We start from the raw sequence: 22,304 nt of genomic DNA, 5'->3' as shown, positions 1-22,304 counted from the left end.
TTTGGTTCATACTGATGCTTTTATTTGGTGTATTTACAAACAAGCACATGCAGGAAGTGGACGGTGGCTCGATGCTATTATGCAACTATCCTAACAGGACACGGGGCATGTCTACGGGCTACATGACACCAGAGAGGAGGAGGAGGAAGAGGAGGAGGAGGGAAGGAGGAAGCTATACTGACTACTACACTCCCACTGTCACACACACACACACACACACACACACACACACACAGTGAAAGTCCAGGATGTGCTTCCCCTGACACATGAACACACCCCCAGAGTAAAAGCAAATAAATAGTACATCCAATCAATGAAAAAGCGTGCATGGATTGTTTCCTCGATGGCAACCACGTGAGTCGTCAGTGGCGAGCACCGGTCTAACGTCGTGTATGCTACTGTTGCCATAGTGACAGTAATGCTACGCCACACACAAACATCCCTGATAGCTGATTTGATCAGTAAAAAAAAAAAGAAGAAACATTCATCTCCAGCTCGGCAGCCGTGGTGTCGGACGGACGCGGAGGGAAAAGCCAGCAAGAGTCCGGCGTATGGACGTAGCGTATCACTGCCATAACCGTCGGCGTTAAGTACAGCCATGAAGAGGGCGGGGTTAAGAGGTCAAAGGGTGGATGCAAACGGTGCAAGTGTATTATTATTCTTTTCATGATCGTCATGTGCTGCATTCAAAGACCGGCTGTGTCAGCCCGGGTGTTTTACCAGTCGGAAGCCGGCAGTTATCCTTCAAATAGCGGTATTTATCGTTTTATTGGTGTGACCGAGTTTGTTGATTAGCGGGAACGAGTCTGAACGCGCGACTGCCACAAATTAAATTCACCAGAAAAAAACTTGTAATATTAAGAAAATAAAGCCGTACATTTACGAGAATAAAGTCGGAAATTTACGAGAAAAATCCCATAACGATGTTGCAGGCATTACCTGAGACAGCTATGTGAAAGAAAAGCTGCACATTTCCAAGAATAAAATCGTAAATTTATGACTTTACTCTTGTCCGAAATTTCCGAAAAAAATAAAAAAAAAGTCATAATATTATGAGAATGATAGAACACGGCTGACTAAGTTTTTATTTATAACGTGGCAGCAAAACAGAGAAGTCGAGATTAGCATGTCTCGGAGGAGACGATGCTACGCGCTCAAGATACTCGAGATCAGGGGTGGGCAAACTTTTTGATTCGTGGGCCGTGTTGAGTTAACAAAATTGTCCGGGGGGGCCAAAATATATATTTCACACATACTATTTTACGCTTATAATTCTAACAGTCCACATTTGAATTTTATTTTAAGTGTCATACTATCAGTTATATGTTCTCAATTCCCTTTTTTTCAGGAGCACTTTAAACATCAAACATCAACAATTTGCCAAATTGAATTTTACATTTAAAAAAAAAATTACTGAATAAGACAACCGACTTGCAAGTCAAGTTGCCAGCTTGTATGTTAAAAGGAATAATACTGGCGGGCCGGATTCAAACGCTTGGCGGGCCGCATGTGGCCCCCGGGCCGCAGTTTGCCCACCCCAGCGCTATTTGAGGACAAACGCCAACGTGTTCGGACGCTGTTTCAAGACAACGGCAGCACAGCAACACAGAAGCACGCGGGGGAGGAAGATATCGGATATCGCAAACACGTACACCTTGACTCGCACGACCGCCACGCAAAACGTCGACTATCGAATATCGTCGGCGTGGTGTTCCGCGACCAGACCAATCTCATTTTTTATATATATTATATATATATATTTCTATGTATGTATATATATGTATGTATAGTATTTATACAGTCAAATACATGAGTCAAATGTCAAAGGGCGAAGGCGATGAGAGAGGTGAGAGGTCAATATCGCACACGGATGCACACACGGCTACAGTCCACTAAATGATCACGTATGTAACAGGAGCTCAGGGGACAGTACTCGCAATGCGCTCCCTGCTTGGACACCCTGGAGACCAGGGGAGCGGGGGTGGGGCGGCATCCATCCAAATATCCATACGATATCGATCGGTATCGGATCGATACGAGTGAAGATTTTTCAGGTTTTCACAAATATTATTCCACGTAATATTATTGATGTCATGTTGACAAAGTCAAGGTATTGATAAATTTGGATTAGCCGATTTGTTGACTTATTTTGTTGCTAAAAATATGATTTTGCCGACCAATGAAAAGTCATAAAAGACAAATAAAGTCTCCGTACGGATTAGCTTGGTACGGGATGGATACCAAATGTGCCGCATCGCCCACCCCCGCTGCTGCTGAGGAAGGTGAACAACGCAGGAAGTGCACTTAAAGGGAAATGTCACCAGGTTATTCGACCCCAACAGAGGTGAAATGTCCCTTTCGGAGTACTGGAACCTCATCGGAACCTCTCAGTATTTTCCCAGGAGTATTTACTCCCGCTTGTGTATTCCTGTTTTTCATCTTTAATTCATGGCGTCCGGCCGTTTTCGGCGTCACATGATGAGCGACGTGTAGCCAATGGGCACCAGGCCCTCTCTGTCTCCCTGACGACAGCGGATCCAGTCTTGGTCGACGCCCCCCAAGACTACCAGCTCCTCCCCCCTGCAGAAGCTGAGCTCCGAGCCCGTGCCGGCGTGGTCGCACAGCGTTCGCACCGACCTGGGGGCCGACAGCCAAGGAGGAGGCGTGTGCAGTGTGAGCCGAGGAAAGGCGGGCGATGACATCGTTACACATTTTATGGCAGGAAGTGAGGAAGGAAGGCTTCCGATTTGTGGCGGCGTAAAAAAATCAATGAGGGGCTTTATCGTCATCCTTTAGCTTGTTTTTGTTCATTATTTTCAATGTTGTAGAATTAAAATCAGCTAGAAAATCAGCTAGCATGTGGGCGCTAACGATGCACGTAACGGGCCACACTTATTTCGACAACAACGCCAGCTAAGTCCTACTAGCATAAGTGACCTGTGTACAAGCCAAGCTGCAGCCTCTTGTTATCGTAGCATCTAACAAGAAGCACTATTTTTCTGGCGTAGTGACACAGCGCCTCCGCCGAGAGGTAACGGGCCTGCTCCAAAACAATGCCGCGGGTCGCCAATCATGCGCTCCACCTGTCAGAATCATGTCATGGCGACTTGCTCCACGGTCCAGCTGGTCTGGGGCGTCTGGATAAAAAGCGGGTACCGCTGCAGGATTCGTTAGCGCTAGCGATTCTACGTCGGTTGTGATGCAAGCTCTCGGAGCAATGTCGGCCTTGGCGAGGTCCACATTTACACCGCCGGGTCACGCCGGTCCCGACTCCGATGTCTCACGCTCACTCATCCTCATCCGGGATACCCATTTATCCAAAATGGCGGCTCTCACAAAGAAATAGACAGGTAGTTCCTATCTATGAGACCCCAGTAATATTTTAATCCCATAATACTGTAAGTACTACAAGTACTACCTGTTACTGCACGGTCACAGCATGAACGTAAACCGTGGAAATAGGTGTGTCCCATGATGTGCATCGTTAGCTCCCGCATGCTAACTGTGTTTACGTCAGGATTGTGGATTATTCCAAAAATAATCCAAATCCCAAAAAGAGTAGTTTTTGTAAAAGTACCTGTGAGATTTGGGTCTGTCCGTCATCTCCGGCGTGTCAGGCGCTCCCTCCGACGAGGTCTGGCTCTGCTCCCGCGGCTCCGGCGTCTTCCTCAACATCGGGGCCGGAGCGCTGCTCACCATTCGGGTCAGCGCCGTGACCCCGGGGGCCAGCCACTGAGATGGCCGCCTGGATGCAGACACGTGAGGGCCGTCACTTCGGCCCCCGGATTGAGGTCTGCGGCGTGGAGCTCACCTGCTCGATGACGCGTGACCCACTGGACTGTTGGGGCTTTTGGGGGCGGCGCCGAAGAGGCGGCCCAGACCCCAGGGAACCTGAGTGACAAAGCCGACGGGGGCAAAGTCGCCGCCCGACTGGTCTCGGTGATCCGGCGGAACGGTGCTCCCGGCCGACGGGTTCAGCTCGGCTAGGTTCTGGCTCAGTCGACCCCCCCAGCGCATCACGGCCCCCCAACCCTGCTGGATCACCTGTCAATCATATATGAAGGCAATGTGTGTCAGCAAGTACTGGGGGCGGGGTCCAAAAACAGGAAGTCAGTACCTGTCCGGCCTGCTGAGCGAGACTCTCCTCTTCAAGATTCGGAGGCGGGAGTTCACCGATCCTTTTCTCCTGGACCCACATCAGCTGGGGGCTGGTGTGGCTCAGAGTGGGGGGAGTTTTGCCTTCAATGGACTCCACGGACCCTCCACTGCTCGGAGTAGCCGCTGAAGGTACCTGATGGTCTACAAAGTCCACCTCCGACAGGCTCTCCGTATACGGGGCGCCTCTTGTCCCAGGCCGCGACGACTTCGCCCCTGCGTCCTGACCGCGCCCCTTCGGAGCGGGGCCGTGGGGGTCCAGGTGGTGGTGCTGGAAGAGCAGGTCCAGGTTGAAGGTCAGCAGGCCGAGCGGCTGCAGCACGAGGAGCAGTTCGTCGAACAGAGGCTGGCAGGCGGTCAGCGACAGACGCATGAAGGCGGTCGGGCGGTAGTAGGCGTCCAGGACGTCTGGGCGTCAACACGGCACAGTCATGGTACTCACAAGACAGTACTTTGTGAAGCGGTACTGCAGTTTTTCTTTGTCAAAACAACTACTGCGAGCGTTAACGTGAACTTACCACGGCAAGACTGAACGTGAGACACCCAGAAGTCGAGCTGCTTTGAACTGCAAAAACACAAAAGTGGATTTATAGATAAACAATTCCATAAAAATGGCTGCCGACGACTTACTTGAGTAATCCGAGCAGGAAAGCATTGAAGCGGTGTTTGTTCTGCTTCAGCTGAGGCAGCTCTCCGACTCGAGCTTGGAGGTTGAACAAGGTTTGGGTTTTAGGTCCTGGATGATGAGTGGTGAAAAAAAAACGGGTGAAAAAACATACGCAAAAAGAAAAGAGGAGAGACTAGAACTTTCCCTACCAGGCCGGGTTGAAGCCTGCACCAGGCTCCAGGCCGAAGTCGGCCTTCTGCCGGCGATCAGGTCGCTCTGGTGGGGCTTGAGGCCGTCCGTCAGCAGGCTGTGCAGGGCGGGGCAGAGGCACTGCAGCACCAGACGACCCAGCGATGGATTTACGGTGCTGTCTCCCGATAAGGCCTGAAAGACCGAAGGAAGACCAGGATGGATGACGGGGGTCTTATTCGGTTGGTATTTGTAGTCCAGTATTCTATATGTTTGTCACCGGTCCTCCTAGCGCCTCGTGACACCACAATTTTTTCCGTTGCCATAGTTACCTACAGTGCCTCTTTATCTTTTCTTACCCTGTTTTGCACCGTCTATCTCAGTTTGTTGATGTTGAGCATTTTTTCTTGCCTTTCTTGGTCATTAAAAGACTTCTCTTTTTGCACTCAAGCTACGTGGTATGGTTCCGTGTCTGGGATTCTTACCCGGAAAAGTCAGAGGTCTCCTAAAATAACCTTTTCCGCAACCTAATTTCTCCATCGGTTGATTTCTCATATTATGACTTTTAAAAAATGTCTTTAATATATCAACTTTATACAATTAAAATTTTATTTTTAGGCGTAATATGATGTTACTTTTGTAAAATTATGACTTTCTCCTCAGATTACAATTTTTTTTTCTAAAATATTGTAAAATTACTGATTTTTTCAACATAACTTTTTCCACATTTTACAAAAATGACAACTTTTGTTTTTCATAATAGTACTTTAAATTATTTTTCCACAAATGACACTTGTAAAATTATGACTTTTTCCTTGTTAGAGACCCACTTTTTGTCTCAATATTTTGACTTTATTGTAAAATAAAAAGGGCGGCACGGCGGTCTAGTGGTTAGCGCACAGACCTCACAGCTAGGAGACCAGGGTTCAATTCACACCCTCGGCCATCTCTGTGTGGAGTTTGCATGTTCTCCCCGTGCATGCGTGGGTTTTCTCCGGGTACTCCGGTTTCCTCCCACATTCCAAAAAAACATGCTAGGTTAATTAGCGACTCCAAATTGTCCGTAGGTATGAATGTGAGTGTGAATGGTTGTTTGTCTATATGTGCCCTGTGATTGGCTGGCGACCAGTCCAGGGTGTACCCCGCCTCTCGCCAGCTCAAGACAGCTGGGATAGGCTCCAGCACCCCCGCGACCCTCGTGAGGAAAAAGCGGTAGAAAATGAATGAATGAATGTAAAATAAAAAATAAAAATAAAATAAAATCTTATTTTTGGTATTTTTTCCCATAACATTTTCCAAAATTGCTGACGATTTTGGCTGTTTTTCTTGCTAAATCACCTTTTTAGAATGCGCTGCGGGCCGCACTTTGAACACCCCTGATGTAGGAGCATTGATACAGTGGACCCCCGTTATGTAGACGCCCCTCAATGGCTGACTTAAACAGACATTTTCTAATACGTACAAATGAAATAACAAGTAAGAAACATAAAAAGTCATAAGAAGTGACTTATACTCTCAAATATACTATCAAAATACTATCAAAAGATAGATTATACTTTCAAAAGATGTAGAGCAAAGCCAAAGCAGGGACTGACCTTCTGAACCACCGTCCGAGAAGAACTAAACTGAGCCAAGACGGCCTCCACTGCCACGCTGACCGCACTGACGAGAGCTGGAGGAGGAACAGCAGTGGGCGGTCAATAAAGAGCCGTACGGGACACTACACGCTAACACAGAACCGTCCGTCCCCCCCCCTCCCCCGTACCTCTCTTTTCCAGCAGGTGCAGCGAGGACAGGCCGAGACCTCTCATCGGATGCGGCACATCTTCACCCATCCAGGATGCCTCGCCTCGCTGCGCGGCTCCGCCGAACGACACACTGCGGACAGCTGGAAGTGGCAGCAGTACAAATAAAAAAAATAACAAAAAAAAATAGGAATGACTTAGAGGAATCCAAACATAAATTCAACAAGCGCAAAAGAAGCATTCTAACTAAAAGTGTTAGTATTGGAGAGCCATAAGCGATGACGTGGAGGAAAGGCAGGAGGAAGCAGATGGTACGACGGATGACTAACTGGGACTGAGCACATCCTGTGATTATTAGCGCTTTATATGCCGTCTTCTTCTATTCTTTGAGTCCACATCTAAAGTGTCCACTAGATTCATACTCCATATCAGCACTGAGCCTGTTTACTTAAAAAAAGTGACTGACTTAGTACACAAGTCATGTCTTTTATTATTCTTTTATTTAACCCTATGCTAAATCGTATTAAATGTTATGTGTAGCCAAAAAAAACAGGTCGTAAATGGCCCCCGGGCTGCACTTTGGACACCCCTGCCTTTAAGTAAGCTACACCACATTAACAGTAAGGGTGAGTAGTTTTACTTGACTTTATTCATTCATTCATTTTCTACCGCTTTTTCCTCACGAGGGTCGCGGGGGGTGCCGGAGCCTATCCCAGCTGTCTTCGGGCGTAAGGCGGGGTACACCCTGGACTGGTCGCCAGCCAATCACAGGGCACACATAGACAAACAACCATTCACACTCACATTCATACCTATGGACAATTTGGAGTCGCCAATTAACCTAGCATGTTTTTGGAATGTGGGAGGAAACCGGAGTACCCGGAGAAAACCCACGCATGCACGGGGAGAACATGCAAACTCCACACAGAGATGCCCGAGGGTGGAATTGAACCCCGGTCTCCTTGCTGTGAGGTCTGCGCGCTAACCACTCAACCGCCGTGCCGCCCGTCCTGTAGTCTATTTTTGGAATTTTGCCCATCATCCACAGTCCTTATGTGAAACATGAATGCACGTCTTCCTCTTTTATGCACGTTCTCAAGATAAAAAAAACAGATAAAACAGATGAAAAAGAGGCAGCTAAGAACGCACATAATGGGACGCACCCATTCCAGCTTCTGAAAAAAACTACAAAAACCAAACTACAGCGACATTCTTCTTCATTCATTCATTCATTTTCTACCGCTTTTCCTCAGGGGGTACTGCACCCTGGACTGGTGGCCAGCCAATCACAGGGCACATATAGACAAACAACCATTCACACTCACATTCATACCTATGGACAATTTGGAGTGGCTAATTAACCTAGCATGTTTTTGGAATGTGGGAGGAAACCGGAGTACCCGGAGAAAACCCACGCATGCACGGGGAGAACATGCAAACTCCACACAGAGATGCCCGAGGGTGGAATTGAACCACTGGTCTCCTAGCTGTGAGGTCTGCGCGCTAACCACTCGACCGCCGTGCCGCCCGTCCTGTAGTCTATTTTTGGAATTTTGCCCATCATCCACAGTCCTTATGTGAAACATGAATGCACGTCTTCCTCTTTTATGCACGTTCTCAAGATAAAAAAACAGATAAAACAGATGAAAAAGAGGCAGCTAAGAACGCACATAATGGGACGCACCCATTCCAGCTTCTGAAAAAAACTACAAAAACCAAACTACAGCGACATTCTTCTTCATTCATTCATTCATTTTCTACCGCTTTTCCTCAGGGGGTACTGCACCCTGGACTGGTGGCCAGCCAATCACAGGGCACACATAGACAAACAACCATTCACACTCACATTCATACCTATGGACAATTTGGAGTCGCTAATTAACCTAGCATGTTTTTGGAATGTGGGAGGAAACCGGAGTACCCGGAGAAAACCCACGCATGCACGGGGAGAACATGCAAACTCCACACAGAGATGGCCGAGGGTGGAATTGAACCACTGGTCTCCTAGCTGTGAGGTCTGTGCGCTAACCCCTAGACCACCGTGCCGCCCTTACTTGACTTTAGTTTTATTTAATTTTACCATTTCTCATCCATTGGTGAACCTATTGTCAATTAAAACTGTTAATAATGCTTTTATGAGGCCGACAGTTTGACCCTGGAACGGACCAATTTCATTTTCGGTCCTGTCACACTCAAAGGAGGAAGACGCTGGGGGGGTTTTAATGGCCCAGATTCTACTTGGCTTGTCTTTTTGTGTGTTTGTGCAGCAGAGGATGCAGCAACCACGTCTCCTGTCCAACACTTAGACAAAGACAGACGGATGGACGGAGAAGGGACATAAGGGACTCTATAGGGACACTATTTTGCAGCTTCAAAAAGGACATTAGAGACGAGATGCGTTCGGGTTATTCACACAAAGTGTCAGAACATGAAAACAATCCAGGAACAGAGAACGACAGACAAAGCGAGACGAGAAGAGAAAGAGAGATCTTACTGGCCACGCGAGGCTGCCGTGACGCCTGGTAGAGTTTTGGGGGCAAAGGGGGGGCAAGGGCGGGTACAGGAGGGTAAAGGTTAGGGCAGTAAGGGGGAGCGGCCAGGGCGGGCAGTGTGTACGAGCGGGGGAAAAGCGGCGAGCTGAGTTCGGAGCCCGCCCCTGAACGCTGAGGAGGAGAGAGGGCTCCTACTGGGGAGAGGCGAGGAGGGGAGCCCCCATGCAGCGGGCAGTTCTTGGAGCGGTGCAGGTAGTAGGTGGGCAGGGGGGGGAGCTCTTTGAAGGTCCTGGTCTGGTTCGCGCTGTGGTCTGTTGGTTTCTTTGGATTGCGTGGATAAGTCATCATGACATCTATGTTCTTATACGGCGTGGTGCAGCCTGGTGCGGCATTCGTGACGGCGATGCTGGGCTGATCACCGCGGCGGAGGGAGTCCACATTAGACTGAGATTCATTTATTCTGTAATCACTGAAAGTTTGTTTTGTGGCGTTCCCACGCTTGTCAGGGTCTAAATCATAACGGAACACAGAATCGGCCTCAGCTTGAGCCCACTCAAGGTCTAAAGACTCTCTGCCTAAATGGGCGTGCGGCCGGGAATTTATAAGGACGTGACCAGGGTGACAGGAAACAGGAGCGTTATGCAGGAAGTAGGGCTGGGGGGGCTGGGTAAGGGACAGTGGCGGGGAGGAAACTGCTCATTGGAGGCGGCAGGAGGGCACAAACAATGGAGAATGGGATTGGATACGTGACAAGTAAGAAATGCGGTAAATAAATGGGAAGGAGAGAGAAATGCAGAGAATGTTAGTGTCTGTTGAGGAAAAAAAAAATTGAGTTCAGCACAGCAAAGACACACACATTAAAACAATACACCGTATACTAGTAAACAGCTACAGCACATTGATATTGTATGGAAGTAAATGATTAATGAAAAGGATTTCAAAGAAAAGGACACAGTTGCAGTAGTCCAACTGTCAATCAACAGTGACGTTGCAGATTTTTCTGTCAAGCACAAAAAATCTACCTTTGTACTTCTTTTACGCAGTCACCGTGAATCATCTCATTACCGTCTCCTCCATTTGTTTACATGTATTTTGACTCCTCCTCGACACTAGCACGACACACGCCGAGTCATCGGTCATCAGTCATATGGAGAAGTTTTCTTACGTATTTCGGCAAAATAAAAGTACGCGTTACTCCAGGACATAACTGAACGGCGCCACAATTCTTAACACAATTATTTGTGATATGAAAAGCAAGAAAATACGCTTCACGTTTATCGATAAATCGTTCCGACTGAGGTGAACAGTTAAAAACAGAAAACTCTTCCTGTTTTTCTTACTCGTTGCTTGTGATTGGAAGCTTTTAAGCCCCGCCCCTACGACTCTTAAAGACGTACGCACAACGCAAGCTTAGCTTGGGGCTTTGATTTATATTCCTTTGAGTCTGACGTTTATTAGACTTTTAGCACGAATTCCGCAGTATTTATGGACGCAAAAGCAATAATTGTTAAGACAAAATTGTTTAACATTGTAGAAAGACGTGAAATAGCTGGAAGCTCAACAATACAGTACAACCTGCGTCTGTTAGACACGTGTTGCTGGTGATTGGAGGTCTGTTTTAAGTCCCGCCCCTACTGTTCTTAAAGGTGTACACACACATCAACTCGTTGCTTTGTTACACGTTTGATAAATGCTACTGCAATTAGTAAGGTTGTAATTGTTAAGAATGTATTGTTTAATATGGTAGGAAGACATGTGGATTGAAGCATTGTTTTCTCAGCGCCGCATGAGATAAGTAACCTGATCTGAGCTATATGTGAGCCACCCCGGGGAGAGGAGAGGCAGGGTAGACAGGAGGAGGAAAAATACACAGTCCAGACCTCCCCAAAGTGATGGGTTTTAAAATGGCTAAAGCAATTCAGATATGACAGATTATACTTTGTGAGTTGGAGACACGAGGAGACAAGGAGCTCAGAGGACTTTAACGAGAGAGCCAATGAATAATTAAATAAGGCAGTGATGACATCACACTCTGATACTCAGAGACCTGGAAAACCGGCTGATAAAATGCCCATCCTTCTCCTCACATGACTTTTAGTCATCCAGTCATCACTTTAAATTCGGAATATTATCGTTTGACAAACATGAAGCATACCTCTTTGTGACTCATGCTCATCCTCCATCTTGTCACTCTTGTTTTTCTACTGCATTGTGTCCATAAATGACTTTACACCTACATATATGTTGTTTTTTTCCACTTTGAATTGCAAATATACTGCATTTTGGTATTATTAGTGCATCCTAAAGATGCTCCGTCAGTGCCAGTCTGAGGGGTCGTTGACATAATTATGATTATTAACGTACAAAAAGTGTTGTTGACTCTTGCAGACAACCTTATGACCACTAATTTCGCTTATAACTTGTTTTTTAGGTCTAGTCTTGTAAGTTAGTTAATTAAAATTATAATGTCCTTTGGCTTATTATCACTAAATTAACAAAAATTCCTTGGAATTTTAAAATTTCAAAACCCCTCAAGCTAACTTCATTCATTCATTCATTTTCTACCGCTTTTTCCTCACGAGGGTCGCGGGGGGTGCTGGAGCCTATCCCAGCTGTCTTCGGGCGTAAGGCGGGGTACACCCTAGACTGGTCGCCAGCCAATCACAGGGCACATATAGACAAACAACCATTCACACTCACATTCATACCTATGGACAATTTGGAGTCGCTAATTAACCTAGCATGTTTTTGGAATGTGGGAGGAAACCGGAGTACCCGGAGAAAACCCACGCATGCACGGGGAGAGAGATGGCCGAGGGCGGGGACCGAACCCTGGTCTCCTAGCTGTGAGGTCTGCGCGGTAACCCCTAGACCACCGTGCCGCCGTCTTGTAAGTTAGTTAATTTTAATTATAATGTCCTTTGGCTTATTATCACTAAATTAACAAAAATTCCTTGGAATTTTAAAATTTCCAAACCCCTCAAGCTAGCTTATTGTTGTATATTCCGAGTGCAGGCGGTCTACATAACCTTGAAAAAAAAAAAAAGTCTTCTCACCAGCCGTTCTCGAGTCAAGGGTCCTCCCTCCGTCGGCTTGTCCTCGCACCTCCGCCTCATCGTCTTCCCGCCGTTCCTTCTCCCGCGTCGCGTCCTGACGCTCCCACTCCCTGCTCATCGTCCAGAGGCTGCTGTCGCTGACCGAGCACCCCATCTTGTCGCTTCTTTTCCCGCTCTCCTGGTCTGCCCTCTGGAGCATCTCCTTCAGCGCCGCCATGGAGGTGAGCGCCGGGGGCGGCTGCATGAACAGGGCCTGAGCTTGGGAGGTGTACTCCCACTGGCTGCCCCCGCTGCCCTCCTTCTCCCGTCTCCACTTCAGGTTGTACAGTATGTCCGGGTCGGGGGTGATGACCGTGGGATCCGGGTCCGGTTCCATGATGACCCTGGTCGCGGGGGCGCCACTCTTGCCGCGGTGGCGGAGCTCTTTGAAGCTGGTGACCTTTGGTGGCGGGGGGGTCTTCTTTGCCGTTTCTTTATGAGCTTTTCTCATTTCGGGGGTCTGAGGCGGGGCGTCCCCGTCGGGGGTGAACGCTATGAGCCAATCAAAGCGTTCGGGTTGAGCGGAGTTAGCTTTTAGGGTGCTGACTTTGAGGGGTGGCACACTCGGGGGAATTGGGGGCAGGGGGCGAGGAGGAGGGGGAGGGGCAGGCGAATGGAGCGCCTTGCCCGCGTAGCGGCAGGACTCGACGTTACTCGACTTGGCGTCGTACGTGGTGCTGAAGCTGGTGCTGTAGTAGGCGTCTGACGTCAGATTGGCGTTCTTCTTCCTTCTTCTCGCCATCTCAGAGAACGAGGTGGTTCTCTGGGCTTCTGTCTTCACTTCCTCTGGAAAAACCGCCTCCGGGTCCCTCATCGGTTTGCTTTTGGCGCTCCATCCATCCTCCTCGGTTAGTCTGAACTCCACCGCTTCTCCGTCAACGTCCTCCAAAGTCCCGACGCAGTCGCCGAGCTCCGGGCTCAGCTTGAGGAGCTCCGCCTGAGTCAACCCCGCAAGCATTAGAAGCTTCCGGATCTCCACGTCCAGAGCATGGAAGGAAGGCGGAGGAGGCAGGGCAGGAGGAGGGACACTCGGCGGAGGGAGAGAAGAAGAGATGACCGGCGGAGGAGGCAAAGGAGGCGGCCGTGTAGTCGGAGGCGGTAAGGACAACGGGGTCTTTTCCTGTTCCACTTGGAGGGCGGCGAGGCGCTGCGCCTCCTTCCTGGCGAGGTGTCGCCTTCGAGGCGGGGGGATGGGCGGAGTCGGGGTGGGGACGGAGGGAGAGGAAGCGGTGTAAAGTGTAAGGTACGGGACGGGTTTCGACACGGGGAGGGGCGGGATGGAAGGTGGCGACAGAGGCAAAGGTTTCTCGGCGCGGAAGGTGGAGAACGTGGGCGAGGAGGAGTTGGGAGAGAAGGTGGACAAGGTGGGGGGCGTGGTCAGGGCCATGGAGGTGGTCTCCCGGCTGATATTGATGTAGGTGTGGAGGTCGGAGTTGACGCTGGCGTGACGCGCCGGGGGCTTGGGCGGTCGTGGCGGTGGCTCAGCGGGGGACGGCGTAAGGGAGTCCGGAGCGAGCGGGTCATCGCAGTCCGACGGAGCGTTGAGGTCCACCCCTGCGTCGGAGAACTCCTGAGAATCTCCCATGAACCCCCCTCGGGTTTTATACAACTTCCATCCGATGTCGATGTTTCCCATTTCATCCATGACGTCCGAGAGATCCCGTTCTTCCAGATCTCCAAGATCAAAGCCCTTCTCGTGGAGTCTGGCGATGTAGAAGAGTTTTACTTCCCTGTTGACCTTCTCCAAGCGATCCAGGTGATCCAAGCGATCCCTTAAGACGTCCCAATTCTGCTCCCCTTCCAAATCCCAGCGGGCCACTTGGATCACCTGACTGAAGCGTTCCATTTTCCCGAACTCGCCGACCGACTCCAGGAAGTCAAGCAAACCCAGCTTTGTTGCTTCAGCATCGCCTCTGACGCCCAAATAGTCTGGAGACGGGGTGTCCAGGGCGGAGGGGTAGCCCTCATCTGGGGATGAAATGGGGGTGTGGGACTTGGCGGCGAAGCGGCCCCGGCCGAGAGGCAAAGCGGGGAGCGACCGTGCAGGCGGTTGACTTTCAGGAGAAGAATCCTTGACGGATGGCTTTTGGGCGGCGTACGCATCAGCGCAGTCTGATTCCAGATCAGAGCAGGAGCTGATGGAAGTGGAGGACGACGAGGTAGAAGAGGAGAGCGAGAACTCCAGGAGGGACGGCGGGCAGTCGCAGCACGAGGGAACGAGAGTGTCATCGTCGTCGTCGTCATCGCGATCGCCATCGCCATCGTCCTCGTCGTCGATATCGATGTCACCACTGCTGCTCTCGTCGTCGTCTTCCTCCGATTTGACGTCTTTCTTATCATCGTCTGCTTTTGCGTCGAGTTGCGGCACAGGCTCCACGACGGGGGCCTCCACTTGAGTGGGCGGCTCCTTGGCACCCGTCCCGTCTGGTCTCAGCGGCACGACGGCCGGAGGCGGCGGAGGAAGCTGCAGTTGACGCCTGAGAGAAACGGTGTTGTTGTTGTTGTGGTTATGGTTGAACATGCTGTTGCTGTCCTGCGGCGAGCGCCCGTCGCAGCACAGACACGGGAGGCTGGGCTCGTTGCAGTTGGGGTCCAGAGGGAGAGCGGCGGGCGGCGGCGGGAGAGAAGATGCCATTTTGGTTGCCGCGTTGGCACGGACGCTTTTGGGTTTGGGTTTAGTCGATTTGGAGGCGGCGGCGGCGCTCGCTTTTTGAGGACCAAAACGACTTTGGCTTAGCGGCGCCCGAGGCTGCACCGCCGGCCTGGTCCTGGGGGGGGCCACGGGACCTCTCGTCACGCGTCGAGGCGACGCCGAAGTGATGGTGTTCATGTTTTTATCCTCCTTCTGAACGCCGCGAGACCTCGGCCCGGCCAAGGTGGCGGGCCGCCTGCTGACATCGAAGCGGCGGGGCTTGGCGGGCTGAGCGGAGCAGCTGGACGACTGCATTGTGGCGATGGGGGGGCTTTTTGAAAAAGATCAAATTCTGATATTTTGGTTGCTATAGAAACTGATTCCAATGACGATGCGGTGTGATGATCACATGTTGATGTGGCTGCCGAGAATCTGAAACAACAAAAGAGAAACCTGGTGACTCCTGACGCAAAAATCTGCCTTAACGGTCATGATAACGATATCAACGATATTATCATTTATGATAATGAATTAAATGTTAATTATTGTGCTTCTAATTTGCACAACTTCACAGCATCTTACCAATTTTGTCATACACTGTAGACATGATTAAACAAGAACATTTAAAAAATGAGAAAAAGAGCAATAACTTTACCACCAAAATATTAATATATTGTAATATTATCATAATATTCAAAGGAAAATTGCATAAACTTCAAATATTAATGGCAAAAAAGTAGCAAAATGAAAAAAAAGGATAAATTTTAGGAACATTTCATAGGGTATACGTTATAATGATATGAATATTATTAGAATAAAGTCACATTAGTATGAGAAAAAAAATGTCAAATATTTCAAAAAATATTAAAAAAAAAAACAGGAAAAAAAAAAAATTTTTCTGTTTTTTGCAGATTTTTTTGTACCGTTTTTTTGTCTATTTCCACTTTTCCCAGTTCTAATTCAGCATGTGTTTACTTCAATTGGACGCGCCTTCATCTAAATCATTACAACAGTCTCTTTTATTGCAAATATTGATCCAAAATCTGGGAAGAACGTCTAGCAAATTTTTTTTTTTATGTTTTTTTTGCCATTTGCTTGCAATACCATACCCCCCCCCCAAACAACAGCAATCTCATCACCAAATTTTTTTGTACCGTTTTTTGGCTATTTCCACTTTTCCCAGTTCTCATTCAGGATGTGTTTACTTCAATTGCCGGAATATACCGTGGGAATATTCAGTACAAAACGCAAATGGGCCTTGCGGTCCACACTTTGGACATCCCTGTCTTCAGGAACCCAAGATGGTGTCTTCATCAGTCCTCCTTATGAATAAAATCGCATCTGAGTAAGAATGTCAATCATTATCATCTTCATCATCATCATCATCTGTTCATGCTTCCCAGTTCCAGTCTCCCGTCCGTCCTCCTCCCTCCACGGTGTTCGTAAAGAAGCACGCCTTGAGGCTCCGAGCTTGAAGTGGAGCATCAAATAATGAGCGAATGGAGGCTGCATGAGAAAACGCTATTGCTCATCCCTGCACCGCCTGCCTGCCCTTCACGTCACCGGAATATCAATCACACGGCGGGGCCTCCTTCTCGGCTCTTGTCCTTTCCTTTCCGTTCCTTTCCTTTCACCCCGACGACACCGGCAACCTCCTCGGATTCATGGTGACACGTCATTTGGAACCGTGTACCGGATTTAGTCTGCACGTATCGATCCACAATGATGGAGACTGGGAGGAGAAGATGGGAGGAGGACGAGGAGGGGTGCTATCCGCATCGCCCTGGTCTGAAGGCCCATCCGTTTTTATTGCCGTTTTACTCCCAAATGAGGTGAGAATAAAGCATATTGGCAGTAAAAGGTGGGCAGCCATAAGAATGGGAAGACATTTAACGCCATAAGAAAGTCGGTGGAACTGAAACACACGGAATCGATCAGCAAGGTATGTGTAAACACAAACACATTAAAAATGATATATTATATGATATAATATGGCAGCAAACTCACGTTTAGATGCAGGAAGGTTCCGTCCATCTCGTCGTCCCAGTGAGCCTCACGGTGCTTCTCTCCCGGACGGGAACACAATCGTTACCAGCATCTCGCGAGCATCTCCGAACGACGGCCGAGATTTAACGAACCGAAAAAGGAGGAGCCGAACAGGAGGTCACGTGGCCGGCGCTGGGTCTGGCGAGCGTCCGTCACGTGACCCCCGCACGGGGCCGTACCACCGCCACACTTTGCCTCGTCATGGCGCCTCAATAACCCCTTTCACATATTTGGGAAAATTATTGGAAACTTATGTGTGGGAACAAGTTATATATGGGAATACATTTTAAAGTACAGGACATGAATGAATGTAGTTATGAAATTAAAATAAAAAATAACGAACAAGAACCAGAATATATATACATATATATATGAATTATGATAGTAATAATAATAGGCTAATTAATAATATAATAATTATTATATAATATATAATATTATAGTAATGGGTAATAATAATAATAATAGGCTAATTGATAATATAATAATGATTATTATATAATATATAAAATATAATATATAATAATCAATAATCAATGATTATTATATAATATTATATATAATAATTATATTATTAGCCTATTATTATATTATTATAATATTATTATAATAATAATAGGCTAATTGATAATATAATAATGATTATTATATAATATATATATAATATATAAAATATAATAATAATCAATGATTATTATATAATATTATATATATAATATATAAAATATAATATATAATAATCAATAATCAATGATTATTATATAATATTATATATAATAATTATATTATTAATTAGCCTATTATTATTACTATCATCATTCTTCTGATTATTACTACTACTGGTAGATTATAAATTAATGACAGTTAATGCGAATATTTATTTTAACTCCTATTCTTGCCCTTTTTTTGTTAAAAAAAAAATCTAAAAAATATTAAATTATTTAGGGGGAGCTTAAGACCTGAACCCCCCCCTAAAATAGGTGTGACGTCACTGGTTCTTGGTATAATTTAGATGCTTATGTAATAAGGGACTATTCTTTGTGGTATCATGAGGTACCAACTCCAGTGGTGTAATACGGGGTGCATGCAGCAGGGGGCAGTGATACTCGTTGAGCGCCAATAATGCGAGTGAAGAAGAGGAGACTCAGGAAGTGTTTCCATGGATTCCACATATCGTAAACCCCGACATGAATACGGATTAAATGCTCATTTTGCTTTGGTTGATGTGCAATTAGGAATAGTGAACATTTACCTTTGATGTTCCTTTGATGTTCTTTGATGTTTGACGGCTCCACACAAGACTTTTATTGCATTTCTCCAGAAATTGCCCACATTTAGTCTAGAATAATAATAATGTTTCTCCACTCAGTCCCTGCTTCCATAGAATATGACGTGGCAGATCGTACTTGTCATGTATTATTTATTAAAACATTCAATCCAAGGCAGGCCAGGATAATAGCAGCGATATAAAAAATAGAGAATGAATAAAGAAGGTCTGCCTGGACGTGTAACTCCATAACTCCCAGGGAATCCAAACAGATCATATGTGAATGAATACCAGGTCATGTGACATTGTCCCCAAAATGTGTGACACCCCCCCTCCATCTCACTTGTTCCTCTTGTAGATCTTCTTGGCAAAGTTGAGGAACACGGCGTGGGGGAGGTTCTGAGCGTGACGGGCGATGAGCTTCTGTAGCCGGCGGTAGCTCTCGTCTTCGTATTTGCGGTACAGGCTCGGCATCTGCAAGGCGTCGTAGAGCGCTTTGACCTTTCGCACGCTGGCGTCGTCGTGACGACCGTAGCAGGCCTGAGGAGAACGGGGACGTGTGGATTTTAGATGAAGGGGAGGCGGCCTCAGAAGGGGTTGTCTTTGGAAAAATGGCCGGGATTGAGCGAGTCGATTATCGCTGATTTTCATTTTTGTCCGTTTGGTTGCGTTTCCGGCGGTCGAGTGGTAAGCGTGCAGACCTCACAGCTAGGAGACCCGAGTTCAATTCCACCCTCGGCCATCTATATGTGGAGTTTGCATGTTTTCTCCATGTACTCCGGTTTCCTCCCACATTCCAAAAACATGCTAGGTTAATTGGCCACAAATTGTCTATAGGTATGAATGTGAGTGTGAATGGTTGTTTGTCTATATGTGCCCTGTGATTGTCTGGCCACCAGTCCAGTGTGGACCCCGCCTCTCGCCAGAAGACAGCTGGGATAGGCTCCAGCACCCCCACAGCGACCCTCGTTCCAACATTCCAACTCACCTCCAACTCTGCTCTCTGCTCAGCGGTCAGGACCTCCATCGCCGTGACGACCAGCCAACTGCACTTGTTATCCTGGATGTCGGTGCCAATCTTTCCGGTCACCGCCGGGTCTCCATAGCAGTCCAGGTAATCATCCTGGAACAGGAACAGCGTTGTTAATGATAAACCAATATAATATAATAATAATAATAATAATAATAATAATAAACGTAAATAGTAGCGGCGGGAAAGATTTCCCACACAAAATCTAAACTTTGGAACGTCTTTGGATTTGACAACGGGACAAACGTATGTCACAAGGAGACGTTTTATTCTGCTTATGGAATATTGGTGATCACCTGGATTTGGAAGAACTCTCCCATCTCAAGTAAAATGTGTTTGGCATTTTTGTGCTCTTCTTCGTCCTCGATTCCAGCCTGTGAAGACACGGTGAAAGGAAGTGAACACACGCAACAACAATGCCCATACATTTGAGGAAAATTGGTAGAAAAACATGGCCGCCATCATTGCTTGGTTTGTGGACTGCTGTATCTCATGTATGTTGTTAGCGTGTGCTCCAAAGCATCATGCATCATCCCCGACACTTACCATGTACATGGCTGCTGCCACTGGGAGGTAAAAGGAGTAGAAGGCCGTCTTATATTTCACAATAGCTTTGTACCTGGAAGACAGAGCCTCCGAAGTAAAACCACAAATCCACTTTTAGGATCGTGCTGGACTTCGTGTGGCATTTCTTGCCTCTCCGTGGTGAATCTGTTCAGGTCAATCTGACCAGGGGGCGCCGTCATGAGGTCCAGGGTTTGACCGAGTTCGGTCTGGAAGGACGTCTGCAAGAAGAAGAAGACGCGCTGCTGCAGTGTGCGCCTTGTCTAGGCGTCCTCGTATGAAAGCAAAAGGTACCTCAGTGAAAAGCTCCAGCAGGTGGAGATAGTAGGGCTGGGTCCTGCAGTGTCTGCGTAGCAGCCTGTAAATGGAGCCCTCCAGGAGGAAGGCGTCGTTGATGGCATCCAAGCCGATACCGTCCTTTAAGATAACAAACACAACGTTGAGTGACACCTTTGTGAAAGCACCTCTTTCCAAATAAATGCCACTTTACCTTCTTGTACCAGCAGGGTTGTCCTCGGCGGGTCACCGATGCATCCATGATGTCGTCGGCGACGAGGAAGAACGCCTGCAGCTACTCGCGAGTGGAAAAAAGAGGTTAGATCGCCTCTAGCAACACTTGAGCAAGGTGTTAAGCGATGTCATCAGTGTGTGGTTTCTGACTCCAGACACGCAAACGTGGACGAAAATGATAAAATCTATAAGTTAAACACAAACAACCCAAAGTGCCCAAAAGTGCTTTCTGCAATCAGCAGTGTCTGCTCTGAAAAAAATTAGGCAGTAGACAACAAAGTCGATAACACAAAATGGCAGGACTGTACTATTTTGTGTTTTTCAAGAATTTTAATTAAAAAAAAAATGTACTGACGCTAGCAGTTATCTTAGAGACGTTACGTAAACAAAGATGTTAATAAATATTTACAGTAGCACACACTCTCGTGTTATTAAAAGATTTATTATATCCATGATTTATTGATCAATTTTGTTTTGTTTGTCCAGGTGTATTCTGTGATTGGCTGGTGACCACACCATAAAGTCTGCCGTGATAGGCTCATCCGTGACTCCGGTGGTACTAAACGGCACAGAAAGCGGATGTACGGTATTCCAAAACACGACTTTTTTCTTTTCATTCCCAGCTTAGCTAAACCATCCACTACATTAAGAATACTGTATAGTGTTTATACATTATAATGTATATAATAGTGAGCCAACTTACCAATTCAATACACCAGCCGACCACCAGGGCGCGCTGCACGGTGTCCTGTGTGAGCCGAGTCGGTGGGATGAGCTCCCGCAAGGAGCCAATCACTGACAGGCCCCGGTTCCTCTTGCCTCCAGGAGCATTGTAGAGCAAAACCTACCACAACACTCGCAATTTAATTTAATTTAACATTTAATTTAATTTAAAAAGCAGTTAAACTACCGCAGCCTTGCCTCTTTCAGCCTGTTTAGGGCATCCGCCAGTACGGGATCAGTGACGTCCTGCTCGGTCAGCTCCTGCACCAACTCCTCGAACTGGGATTCAAAGAGTCCTGGATCTGACAGCAGGGGCTTCTTGTTGTGGGATCCGTTCCAAGTGCTGTCTCCCTGGGAAGACGAGGTCAACAGTGGAGAGGCTTGATGTTGGGACTTAAACGGGGACATTGTTGGCCACATAAGGCGGATCATTTTAGGAACTGGCAAGCGGAGGAGGTGCCTCATCCCCGAATAGGCGTCCACTTAAGTGACTATCTTTAATGTCAAACTAAAACCTTCGACATTTGATCGCCTGAATGCGAATCCCTAGTTAGCTTTAATGCTAAAGCGGACAAACGTAATCTAGCTAGCAAGTACCCTCCTTGTCCTGAAGCAGCGTTGAATGACGTTAGCTTACATTGTTTCCCTTTAAACTGCCTGTCAGCAAAGCGAGACAGAAATGAACATATTCACTTGTTTTTAAACTCAGTCAGACACCTTTACGTACCATAATCCCTTTGTCCTCGCCCTCAAATTGTGAAGCGAACCACAGCGAAGTTGCTTCTTCTCGGATTTTTTCAATTTGTAATCAAACCGAGGACCGCGAACGTCTCTCAAAACCAGGATGTGAGGATTGTAGTTCGCAAAGAGGTTGGCAGACGTTTTATTAGGAAAGAGCAGGACTGCGCTTCCCGTGAACCCTTGCGTGCAAATGAATATGGGCGAGGATTAAGAAGGCTCGATTTGACACTCTGTCTTCTCATTGGTCAGTTGTATCGAACCAGGATGGGTTTCCAAGCAGTTTGACCAATAGGATTCCGAAATGGGAGGGACTCTAGTGGCCCGGCGAGACTGTGAACCAATGGGTGAGCCTTTATTATTTTTTACTGATATAACAGGAAAACTTGAGATAAAAAAGTAGTAAAACTACAACTACAAAAATTACATTTAAAAAATAAATAAATGTAACTCTAAATAAATAAATAAATAACTCCTTTTTTAATAAAAAAATAAAATAGATGAAATAAAA

The 22,304-nt window shown here is 47.2% G+C and overlaps 2 protein-coding genes across 4 annotated transcripts; both read right to left on the bottom strand.

The window, feature by feature from the left end:
• Positions 1-17,027, bottom strand: rusc1 (RUN and SH3 domain containing 1). Of its 2 annotated transcripts, XM_058083467.1 has the most exons (12): positions 16,923-17,027; positions 12,245-15,347; positions 9,191-9,880; positions 6,717-6,839; positions 6,547-6,623; positions 4,972-5,146; positions 4,786-4,891; positions 4,674-4,720; positions 4,118-4,563; positions 3,812-4,044; positions 3,578-3,745; positions 1-2,637 (listed from the first exon to the last, which is right to left on the bottom strand). In XM_058083467.1, the coding sequence occupies exons 2-12, from the start codon at positions 15,228-15,230 to the stop codon at positions 2,472-2,474; spliced, it is 5,217 nt and encodes a 1,738-aa protein (XP_057939450.1). In that variant the 5' UTR covers positions 15,231-15,347; positions 16,923-17,027; the 3' UTR covers positions 1-2,471. The 2 variants fall into 2 exon arrangements, with proteins under 2 accessions (XP_057939450.1, XP_057939451.1); XM_058083468.1 differs by lacking the exon at positions 9,191-9,880.
• A 1,145-nt stretch (positions 17,028-18,172) lies between these two features.
• On the bottom strand, positions 18,173-22,032 carry fdps (farnesyl diphosphate synthase (farnesyl pyrophosphate synthetase, dimethylallyltranstransferase, geranyltranstransferase)). Of its 2 annotated transcripts, XM_058084580.1 has the most exons (10): positions 21,783-22,032; positions 21,254-21,406; positions 21,036-21,176; positions 20,313-20,393; positions 20,117-20,239; positions 19,955-20,043; positions 19,805-19,877; positions 19,555-19,632; positions 19,217-19,351; positions 18,182-18,768 (listed from the first exon to the last, which is right to left on the bottom strand). In XM_058084580.1, the coding sequence occupies exons 1-10, from the start codon at positions 21,783-21,785 to the stop codon at positions 18,568-18,570; spliced, it is 1,077 nt and encodes a 358-aa protein (XP_057940563.1). In that variant the 5' UTR covers positions 21,786-22,032; the 3' UTR covers positions 18,182-18,567. The 2 variants fall into 2 exon arrangements, with proteins under 2 accessions (XP_057940562.1, XP_057940563.1); XM_058084579.1 differs by lacking the exon at positions 21,783-22,032 and having other exon boundaries at positions 18,173-18,768; positions 21,254-21,701.
• Between the last annotated feature and the right edge of the window lie 272 nt (positions 22,033-22,304).

This window comes from Doryrhamphus excisus, chromosome 10 (assembly GCF_030265055.1).
Source record: "Doryrhamphus excisus isolate RoL2022-K1 chromosome 10, RoL_Dexc_1.0, whole genome shotgun sequence".
NCBI lineage: Eukaryota > Metazoa > Chordata > Actinopteri > Syngnathiformes > Syngnathidae > Doryrhamphus > Doryrhamphus excisus.
This window is presented reverse-complemented; position numbering and strand designations above follow the sequence as displayed.

Bases quoted from the DNA above. Each gene is read 5' to 3' on its own strand.
- rusc1 (XM_058083467.1), bottom strand. From the start codon at position 15,230: ATGCAGTCGTCCAGCTGCTCCGCTCAGCCCGCCAAGCCCCGCCGCTTC. The intron at 4,045-4,117 runs GTACTGACTTCC...TATGATTGACAG, and splicing joins TCGCTCAGCAGGCCGGACAG to GTGATCCAGCAGGGTTGGGG. The intron at 3,746-3,811 runs GTGAGCTCCACG...GTCTGCATCCAG, and splicing joins GGTCACGCGTCATCGAGCAG to GCGGCCATCTCAGTGGCTGG.
- fdps (XM_058084579.1), bottom strand. From the start codon at position 21,520: ATGAGGCACCTCCTCCGCTTGCCAGTTCCTAAAATGATCCGCCTTATG. The intron at 20,394-21,035 runs GTAAGTTGGCTC...ACTCGCGAGTAG, and splicing joins TCGGCTGGTGTATTGAATTG to CTGCAGGCGTTCTTCCTCGT. The intron at 18,769-19,216 runs GTGAGTTGGAAT...CGTTCTCCTCAG, and splicing joins AGCAGAGAGCAGAGTTGGAG to GCCTGCTACGGTCGTCACGA.